This window comes from Sinocyclocheilus anshuiensis, unplaced genomic scaffold (genome assembly GCF_001515605.1).
Source record: "Sinocyclocheilus anshuiensis isolate Anshui unplaced genomic scaffold, SAMN03320099.WGS_v1.1 scaffold843, whole genome shotgun sequence".
Lineage (NCBI taxonomy): Eukaryota > Metazoa > Chordata > Actinopteri > Cypriniformes > Cyprinidae > Sinocyclocheilus > Sinocyclocheilus anshuiensis.
Window position 1 is genome coordinate 578,836 of NW_015547670.1, and position 10,766 is coordinate 589,601.

Consider the following 10,766-nt stretch of genomic DNA (forward strand, 5'->3'; position numbering starts at 1 on the left):
CCAGTGTTGGGGGTAACGCATTACAAGTAACGCGAGTTACGTAATCAGATTACTTTTTTCAAGTAACTAGTAAAGTAACGCATTACTTTTTAATTTACAAGAGAATATCTGAGTTACTTTTTCAAATAAGTAACGCAAAAAACGTTACTTTTTTCCAGTTTATTGATTGACAAGTCTCCTGTGCCCATGTTGAGAGAAATCAAAAGATGTTACTGTAGTTCTAAAATAAATATGAATATGCATTAATTCATCTCACTCACAAAAAAAAAAAACTTTGTGAGTGAGATTAATTAATGCATATTCATATTTATGTTAGAACTACAGTAAAATCTTCTGATTTCTCTCAACATGGGGACAGGAGAGCTGTCAATCAATAAATTGGAAAAAAAAGTAACTTGCGTACACAGATTCAGTATTCCTCAAAATGAATAAAAATAATGCAACTCAGAATATGACGCAAACCTGCAATAATTAAATGTTAAACAACACAAATATGCTTTATGTATTTAATCCCGTTCTATTAACCAATGTCTTTGCTTCTGACCTTCGATGATCCAGTTCAACCGTACTAATAAGCACAAATTACTCTAGACAAACATTTGTGTGTCTTTTTTTATTGCTGAAGTGTGTTGAAATTTCTTCTTCTGCATTCTACTGTACGGACGTAAATTTACTTTCCCTTCAGCCTGAGGCTTATTCGTTTCACTTTTGGTGTGAAAAGGCTTTTATATTTGCCAAAAATAGAACTTTTTTTAATTTAAAAACAAACAAGCAAGCCCTGTCCAGATTTTAAAAGTAACGCAAAAGTAACGTAACACGTTACTTTACATAAAAGGTAACGAAGTAACGTAACTAGTTACTTTTTAATGGAGTAACGCAATATTGTAATGCATTACTTTTAAAAGTAACTTTCCCCAACACTGCCCATTTCTTTGTCATAATTGTGAAATTTACAAGTGCTGAGTGAAAATTGTTTCTACACCAAATGTATTTTTTAGTGTAGATTTTTCAAAGATAACGTGAAAAAGAAAGGAAGGAAGAAAGAAAGAAAGAAGGTTTGAATGAGATTATTATATGAATGAGTAGCCTAATAAAGGAGTCACGCGCTTTAGATCCGCCGCGCATGATCTGAATTCCAGACGTGACTCACGCTCGCTGCTGATCATCAAATCACGTGACACACCTCACACACACACACACACACACACACATTAATACGGAAGCGCTGCTGCAGTTCAGAGCTGATGAGCAACGTTTGTTCTGTGGTATAGAACTGAGTCAAGATTCGGGCGCAGTGATACTCTTCTGCTCTAGAAGCGAACCTTCAAATATTACGTTTACTTTATTAAAACATGTGTAGGTTAGAAGATTAAGTGCAAAAAGTTCGGACGTGAGCTTTAGTTTCGTCCTGGAGGAACCGAGAGGTTTGGGTTTCTGCTGCCGTTTAGAAGCGACCGCAGTATCATCCTATTGGGTATTGTGTACTTGTTTACATTGTATTATAATTTGGAACAATTCCTACTGAAAAGATTAAGGAAGTAGTATGGGGACCGATATTCATTTTAAATTCCTTTTGGTGTCTTACAAGAGTGTTTATCCTATTCGGAGTCATACATCTAAAATGCATAGCTATATTCTTTTGTGTAATACAGGAATCCATTACAAATTATTAGGCTATTGTTAAGGACTGGTAAAGCACAAGTAGATTTTTTGAATAGGTGCATTGAGAGAATGATGTTTAAATGAAGCCATGTTAGAATTATGCAAAGTGACTGAAACAGTGTTACTGGGATGAACCCTTCTTCTAATATTTGCATTTGTGTTCAGGTAAAATGAAGTGTCTTCTGGTGGCCAACGAGAGCGCAGAGGTTCTGTTCTACTGGACTGACACTGAGTTCGAACAGCAGGTTCAGAAGCAGTATGGAGTTTCCCAGGAAGAAGGAGAAGGAGTGAGACCGATGCTCCAAATGATTGCTGTTTGATTTAAAGAAACATGAAACAGAGATATTTAAATATAGATAATTATTTAGTATAATTATTATTTTATGTTAAATAAAATTGTGTTATGCCTGCATTAGACATACATGGATATAAGTGTGGAATATTGAATGGTTATTAATTTTATTTTTATATGTGTTCTCAGCTACCTGCTTTTGAAGACAGCATTAACACTCTCTTCGCACCCATCATCATCTCCTGTAGCACCATGGTGGACCGACTCATGGACAATTACACCTCCTTCAGCACAGAAAACAATCATATCTATGTTCTGCATCAGGTAATCCACAGCAATATGAAAGAGTCATCTGATCTAACTCTAGATCAGCACTCATTCAATTAATGAATTGTACAAAATGTTGTACAATACTTAGGAAATATTATATTATATAAGTAATATTTTATAAATTACATTTTTATATAGTGTGTGAGTTTTGTAGATATGTTTTTACACTATATAAAATACAGTACTTAAACATTATAAGAAGTTATAATCAAATATATCTTAGATAATATATATATACAGTGGTGTGAAAAAGTGTTAGCCCCCTTCCTGATTTCTTATTTTTTTGCAAGTTTGTCACTTTAATGTTTCAGATCATCAAACAAATTTAAATATTAGTCAAAGATAACACAAGTAAACACAACATGCAGTTTTTAAATGAAGGTTTTTATTATTAAGGGATAACAAAATCCAAAACTACATGGCCCTCTGTGAAAAAGTGTTTGCCCCCTAAACCTAATAACTGGTTGGGCCACCCTTAGCAGCAACAACTGCAATCAAGCGCTTGCGATAACTTGCAGTACCCACTGTATATATATATATATATGCATGTGTATGTGTATATATATATATATATATATATAACATGCATATACATATATATGTATATGCATGTGTATATATATGTGTATATGCATGTGTATATGCATGTGTATATATATGTGTATATGCATGTGTATATGCATGTGTATATATATATGTGTATATGCATGTGTATATGCATGTGTATATATATATATGTATATGCATGTGTATATGCATATGCATATGTATATGCATGTGTATATGCATGTGTATATGCATGTGCATATGTATATGCATGTGTATATGCATGTGCATATGTATGTGCATGTGTATAAAAGAGCAACAATATATAAGTGCAAATGACAAGTCTCGGTTAGCCGAGATTTATATATAAAGATGTAGGTTTATATAAACCTAATATATGCATTATTTAATTAAATGTATCAATATAAATTATTTATATTTTACAGATCCCCACTTTTTTTTTTTAAAGATGTTCTATGTATTTTTCTTTTCTGTACTTATGCTATAATGTATCTCCTCAACTTTTCAAATCATTAAATTCAGTCTGCCACCAAAATGCTGATGTCTTCTGCTCTCTGTCATGCAGTTTGAGGAATGTCTCTACATTGCTGTGAATGGAGACGGAGATGAGACCAAGGAGGATTTAAAGAGAAAGATCTACGTGATGAAGAAACTCATAGAAATCATGTTTGGCATGGTGACTTTCAGCGGTGCCCTCTTGAGGAAAGAGTGAGAACTGCACTTTCAGTACAACACCAGATTTTAAGACATACTGTAAAATAGTACAAATAGTCTCATTGCATTTCACATCATATTAATTTTTTTTAAACCAAAGACTGTTGTAATAGCCTTTGAACTGAAACCTGAACAGAAAAAAAAAAATTTTTTTATGGTCCTTTTATTTGTCAGATTGCGCCCTCGAGATACAGAGCAAAGGAACCGGTTGTGGAAGAAGCTGCGAAGCCTCTTGGAAACATACAGCCGCTTGCGAGAGAATGACCAAAGCTTTTTAGTGGAGGTGTGTGCAAGTGCTAGTTTTATTAGTAGCATGCTAGTTTTAGTTTTCAATCACACATGACGAGTTCTCTGCCTCCGTTCAGGCGGTGGAAAGGTTGATCCACCCGACCCTTTGTGAGCAGTGCATCGAGTTTCTGGAGCGTCGACTGGTGCAGCAGATCAACAGCAACATGGACAGAGCGGGCGAGGAGGTGCTACACGCTTTCATACTTGTGCAAACCAAAATGCTGGCCTTCTACTCCAGGTACAGTAACCACAACATCAGAAGGAAGTGACAACATCTGTAGGAAGTGCTACAGAGAACTTTGAAGTAATCTCTGATTTCTTACGTTTGTGCAGTCGAAGTGCCAGCAGTCTATCCAACTCTGATCTTCTGGCTCTGATCATCCTGGTGCAGGATCTCTATCCCAGCAAAATTGGCCTAGATGACACTCCTGAGGTTTGATATCTCTTGCTTGAAGACCCAGTATGTTTGTTGTTTTTTTTTCATTAAGGCCTTAAACAATTTCTGTATACTTAGGAGTTAGAGAACAGTTCAATTCCAGATGTGTTCTACACACCAGAGCCCTCTCCTCCTGAACGGGAATCAGGTGAGTAGACTTCATATCTAATGCAATGACATTCAGACATGTGTTTGCTAAAATATTGAAATGCGCCAAGAGTGATTGGTATTATATAAATACAAGCCACATATGTGAATTTTCTTATGTTTTGAATGCATAGTCCGACCAAGAGGTGACAGTCCTCCTGTCTTCCAGTTTGTAGATCCCGATGTTCAGGTGAGCTGTCTGTTTTTCACCTCTGTTGCCCTAAAAGTAATATGATCTGATAATGTACACTACTGTTCAAAAGTTTGTAGGTCAGTAATATTACAAAAGATTGCTATTTCAAATAAATGCCTTGTTTAAATGTTCTTTAAACTTTATTCATCAAAGAATCCTGAGAAAAAAAACACATTTCCACACTTGATTAAGCTAAATGTTTATTGAGCATCAAATCAGCATATTAGAATGATTTCTGAAGGAAAAGGGAAACAATTAAAACAATATTTTAGTTATTCTGAGTGGTGCTTAAATTATTTTAATTAATGACTCAAATAAACATGCTTAAGAAATGGTTTTGCCACTTTATAAAATAGTACTCACATTATAATAACATATAATCTAAAATATCTCATATAAAATAAATTAAAAATAAATAAATGTTTTTTTTAGAGTGTATATATATATATATATATATATATATGCACACATTTATATAACCTAATACAGTAAATTTATCTAAATATATAATCCATTTGATAAACATTAACAGTATAAAATATGATAGGGTAGCACAACCCTTTTCAGCTTGAGCATAAGAAATGCTTCTTGAGCACCAACTCAGCATATTAGAATGATTTCTAAAGGATCATGTGCCACTGAAGACTGGAGTAATGATGCTGAAAATTCAGCTTTGCATTGTATTTAAAATATATTTAAATCAAACATTTTAAATTGTAATAACATTTTACAATATTCCTGTTTTGATTGACTGACTGTTTATTTTTTGATCAAATAAATGAAGCAATAAATCAAAAACATAATAAATTTGTATTTTATAGCGGAGAAGTTTCTCACATATCTAAGGTCTTATGATTTTAGATGGCCGAGGACAGTCTGCAAACTCTTGAAGTTCCAACCTCTGACCCTTCAGCCCCATCCAGAGTATTCCTGGAAGCCAAAGAGTGTCCCATGATGCCTCACTCCATGTATTGCCTATCTCTCTGTCCCGGAATAACACTCGTGCTGCTCACAAAGGTGACAGTCTTTCTGAATGTTATGCATTCTCTGTCAACATTATTAGTCCTCTAAAGCAAAGAACATTTGCACTGCATCTTCTATTTATATTATATTATTTTGAAGAGCACATTTGTACAGACAAATGTTTTTGCTTCCATTGAAGTACAAGATGCTCTTTGGATCATTCTCAAATCATTCTGAATAACATGATTATGTAGGGTTTATATAAATGTGCTGAGATGCAAGTACATTTTTCCATTTTAATTATACATGCATATCAACAGATTCCCAACAGTCATGTGGCAGTGTCTGCTTACTGCTTTCTGGAAACCTTTGTGAAGCTGGAGAAGAGGTTATGTGAGGGGCATGAAGGGGCCGCGGCCATGCGGGGTCAGCCCTCTATCCAGGAGCAGCGGAGCAAACTGGAGAAGTTCATCAAAGCCTGGGCCAGCATGGACATTCAGGTCAGTGGACAACAGAGCACACACTTCATCAATTCCATAGTGTCACACTATACAGTGTGCTAGATTTAGGGATGGAATTTAAATGAGAGATTCAAAATTGAACAGTTTGGCTTCATATTTGAAGTCTGAATGATTCCATTAACAATTCATTTAGTACTTTTGAGAAAGCACTTTAGGATCAATAATTGATCCTAATAGTATTTTGATTAAAGAAAAGTACTGAACAAAAATGTATTTAAAAACTTTTTTTTTTTTTTATATTTTCATTTTTTTTTTTTTTTAATAATTAAAGCATGTAGTAAAATGAAAACATATTATTTTACTATGCTTCAAATAGTTTTTTCTCCATTAATAAAAAAAAAAAAATCAAACAAACCGTTCTAAATTAAAAATGAAAGTCATGGAAATTTCTATACCAAATATATATATATATATATATATATTGTAGTTACATTACTGTTCATAAGTTTGAGGTTGGTAAGATTTCTTTATATTATGTTTTTAAGTCCCTTATTCCCATCAAGGCTGCATCTATTCGATCAAAAACACAGTGGGAACAATAATATTGTGAAATATTTCTATAATTTAAAATGACTTTTTTCTATTTTAATATATTTTCAAATCCAATTTATTCCTATGATGGCAAAGCTGAATTTTCAGCATCATTACTCCAGTTTTCAGTGTCATATGATCCTTCAGAAATCATTTTAATATGCTGATTTGCTGCTCAAGAAACATTTCTTATTATTATCATGTTGAAAAGAGTTGTGCTGCTTAATATTTTTTGTGAAAACTGATGCGTTTGTTTTCCTGGATTCTTTGATAAATAGAAAGTTCAAAAGAACAGCACTTATTTGAGACTGAAATCTTTTGTAACATTGTATTGATTTATGCTGTTATTTTGTGTAAATGTGTTTGCTGTCACTTTCGATCAATTTGTTGCATTCTTGATGAATAAAAGTATTAATAATTAATACTTAAAAAAAAAAAAAAACTGATCTCAAACTTTTGAATGGTAATGTGTTCTGTGTGTGTGGACTGGAGACATCTGCAGACTAAATTGTATATTTAAATCCATTTAAATCTATAAATTACAAGAATTTTGTACCTGACATTCAAAAATAAAGGCAAATTTCCCCCAGCATCCTCCATAAATCAAGAACAACTGGAGAAGAAATTATGGGAACCCTGTTGCTATAATGGCATCTTGACTCTTCATTTATGTGTTCAGACCTCCCAACTTCAAAATGTGTGGACAGACTTTAAGAACAAGGCATTCAGCAGATCAGGATCTGGATTCACAAGGGAGTGAGTGCTATTCTCAAAACCGGCATTGCTATAGGGAATGTTGCTAAATTCAAATATAAAACTCACATTTTATTTGCTGTGTTGCAGTTTGCTGCCCTCTTGTCGAAACATGAAGACTCAGTTGTGTGGCGTGTACAGGCAGTTTTTTGCAACCGAGTGCATGGGCAGCAGTCAGCGATTGGCTCCTCATCTGCAAGAGCGAGCTCTGAACATGGTCCAGTATGTGTGAACAGACACCTCTATAGTACTGATGAATCTTAATTTTGATGTGCCTTAATGTGAAATCACTGTTTTCTTCCATTTGTTGCAGAGAGAAGTTGATTCACTGGAAGGATTTTCTGCTGGTGAAAAGCAAAAGGAATATCACAATGGTGTCATATCCTTTTTTTTTTTTTCTAACTTTAGTATTTTGGTTACCTGTCCTCCCTTTATTCTATTTAGATGTTGCATTCACACTTCATGAATCATTCTTCTGTTGTCATGTGACATTGTGATAGACTTTAACCATGATCTCACATACCTGGAAGAGTTTCCTGGTCTTATCCACTTTATCTATGTGGATCGTTCAGATGGTCGGATGATTGCACCCTCCCTAAATGTGACTGATCACACTGTCTCCGAGCTCGGAAAGGGGCCTCTGGCCGACTTCATAAAGAGCAAGGTGTTTTTGTGCTTATAGCATGTCATGCACTATATATTGGAAAGAAATCGGCATATTAGAATGATTTCTGAAGGATCATGTGGCACTGAAGACCGTAGTAATGGCTTCTGAAAATTCAGCTTTGTGTCACAGGAATAAATTACATTTTAAAATATCTTAAAATGGGAAAAAATATTTAATTATTTCACAATCAATATCATTAGTTACTGATCATAATATGTCAGTCTCATCATTAATCTGGGCAGGTTTGGAGTCTTGTGGCAACAGCACAGCAGTACCTGCAAAAGGGTTACACCACCGTCACGCTCCGGGATGGAGATTATTTCTACTGTTACTTCCTATGGTTTGAAAATGAAACGGTAAATCGCAGTTTGTGTCTTCTTTACAATTACTATAATACATGTAATGACAGTTACATGGTCAATATTGATCAGGTTTAAATGTTTTGACAGGGTTACAAACTGGAAGTGATAGACATACCCAGCTCCCCAGACGATGGCGCTCCAGTAGGAATGCTCACCTGTGATTATTACAGGTATGACATAGAAACAAGGAATTCACATAGAAACGATTTTCACTTAGAAGTTACTAGTAAATTTGACAAATAATTACAAAGCAATGGCAAGTAGCACATTGAGTTAAATTAAATGTTAAATTTTGAAGTAGAAAGATTGAAATTTAAAACATACTCATATAATCTTTATAACTTCGGGAATTTTTTTTTTTTTACAATGCAGGTGATAGGAACCCTAACTTTTATTGTAGACATAGCACATGACACCAGCTGAACTTTCTTTAATTCATGTATTTTATATCTGCTCTGTCTACTTTGATGGTGTGATAGGAAACTGCTGCGGTATTACAGCAAAAAACATCAGAACGAAGTGTTGAAGTGTTATGAACTGTTTACTGTGCATCTGGGTGTGATCCCCAGTGAATATATTCTTCAGCACTGCAGTCAGCTGGCCCGTAAGCTGTGGGAGCCCTCCCGTATCCCGCTTCTGTGACCAGCACGGTCCTCAAAGGAATAATGGTCCATGCAGCCATGTTCACTTTATTCTGTAGCTGCATGATCTGTAATCTATATGGAGAGTTTTCTGAACTTTCTGCACAAGCACTTCTTATTTCAGTTAAGGTGATTGCAGAAAATATTGTGTCGGGAAACGAAACATTGCACTTCTTGTACTTACCATGAACTGAGTGTGCAAGTGAACTTTTCTTAAGGTGCTTATAATGCAAAATTATGTCTGATATTAATGGATTATTTTTGTAAAACCAAGACCAAATATTATAGGACATCACTCCTTTTTTAAGATGTTATTACCAAATTTGATCAGGTATCTGGCTCAGCAATGTTAGTTGCATAAGTAGCAGATTAACAGTAAACAAACAAACAAAAAAAAAGAGGACAGTCTTTTATAATTATTGTTTTTAGCGTGATAAATTTAGTAAAAAAAAAAAAATCAGTATTTTTGCTACTTTGGAGCCACCTACAGTTAAGTGAGTGGAATGTACTGTCGTAAATATAACACTGTCATAATTACAGTGGATAGATGTGCGATTGTGCACTTTGAATTTTTGGTGCCATAAAACATTCCTGCCTTTTCACGGGATTTCGTGCCCACTCTCCAAACTCAACAAGCACAGGAGTGTGGGAATAATACAAAAAAGGCATTTGCCTCTATTAGAAGTCAGTGTACCATCAGAATGATTTTGAAACTGATATTTCAAGGTAAAAATAAATAAATAAATAAAACTTACACGCACTTGTTTTAAAGGAGAAAATTGTGATTTATTTATGCAGCAGTCAAAAATGTCCATTTCATGGCAATAGCAGACAATTCCATCCAGAATGTCAGTTCTTTTGTTTTTAGCTGTAGTAACTGATCATGAATGTTGTTACAGAAATAGTCATTATATATTTAAATTTTAGTTCAGAGATTAACTTAAAGGCAAAGTATATTGATAATGAAAGTGCATTTGTTATTTACGCTCTGCTTTATGTTTTAAAAATAAGATATTTCACAGGATTGATTGTTATCACTAACAGGAATATGTAATTTATATTTTGCTGTAATATTGCGTGGCTGTATACATGATGTTCTGATAAAAATGTAATCAATTTCCCAAGAAAAATAAATATTAAATAATAATTTATTCAAATAAATTATTTTGTCATCTTATTTAAATTATGTGTATTATAGAAGCTTTGGTTTTAATTTTAGTAGTCATTTTCTCTTGCTAAACACTCTGTGCAGTGTATGTTTCATTCATACTCTTAGCCGGAGGGCGCTCTCACGCAGAAAGTCGTACGAGGAAATTCCTAATATGGACAAAAGCGTCCAGCTATGCTTTATGAAAACAGTTGTTTTCACAGAAAACAGAAACGTTTGGAAACATGAAGACATTAAACATACGATTGCGACAGTATATGGTTTATTTGTGTTTGTCAAGTCATCTCCAGGTAATAAATAAAGTATATAAACAATGCAGTGCTAACTGACATAGCATTTATTACAGTATAGAAACTATTCTGCCTTGTGTGATAAAAAAAACGTGTTTGTAGTATATAAACAAATCATTATTATTGGTTATTGTCCAGCAGTTATCTGATTTCTAAGTCAATTAAAAGCTAGAAATTAGAGAACAATTAAAGTTGCCTATACACCAGTCAAAAGTTTTTGAACAGTAAGATTTTTAATGTT

General features: G+C 33.9%; 1 protein-coding gene across 4 annotated transcripts in view; it reads left to right on the forward strand.

Annotated features, from left to right (window-relative positions):
* Nucleotides 1-10,766, forward strand: part of LOC107702747 (Hermansky-Pudlak syndrome 1 protein homolog) — a 16,854-nt gene that overhangs the window by 2,937 nt on the left and 3,151 nt on the right. For 2 of the 4 annotated variants that reach the window (XM_016505156.1, XM_016505155.1), the window contains exons 1-17: nt 1,159-1,474; nt 1,828-1,949; nt 2,144-2,278; nt 3,417-3,559; nt 3,740-3,848; nt 3,931-4,091; nt 4,187-4,286; nt 4,368-4,437; nt 4,571-4,626; nt 5,491-5,646; nt 5,913-6,092; nt 7,324-7,400; nt 7,488-7,619; nt 7,711-7,776; nt 7,917-8,061; nt 8,307-8,420; nt 8,514-8,596. In XM_016505156.1, the coding sequence (XP_016360642.1) occupies nt 1,833-1,949; nt 2,144-2,278; nt 3,417-3,559; nt 3,740-3,848; nt 3,931-4,091; nt 4,187-4,286; nt 4,368-4,437; nt 4,571-4,626; nt 5,491-5,646; nt 5,913-6,092; nt 7,324-7,400; nt 7,488-7,619; nt 7,711-7,776; nt 7,917-8,061; nt 8,307-8,420; nt 8,514-8,596 (1,844 nt within the window). In that variant the 5' untranslated portion in view covers nt 1,159-1,474; nt 1,828-1,832. Of the gene's footprint in view, nt 1-1,158; nt 1,475-1,827; nt 1,950-2,143; nt 2,279-3,416; nt 3,560-3,739; nt 3,849-3,930; nt 4,092-4,186; nt 4,287-4,367; nt 4,438-4,570; nt 4,627-5,490; nt 5,647-5,912; nt 6,093-7,323; nt 7,401-7,487; nt 7,620-7,710; nt 7,777-7,916; nt 8,062-8,306; nt 8,421-8,513; nt 8,597-8,798; nt 8,847-8,905; nt 9,496-10,766 lie in introns of those variants that run through there. The other 2 variants (XM_016505154.1, XM_016505157.1) reach the window with 2 other exon arrangements.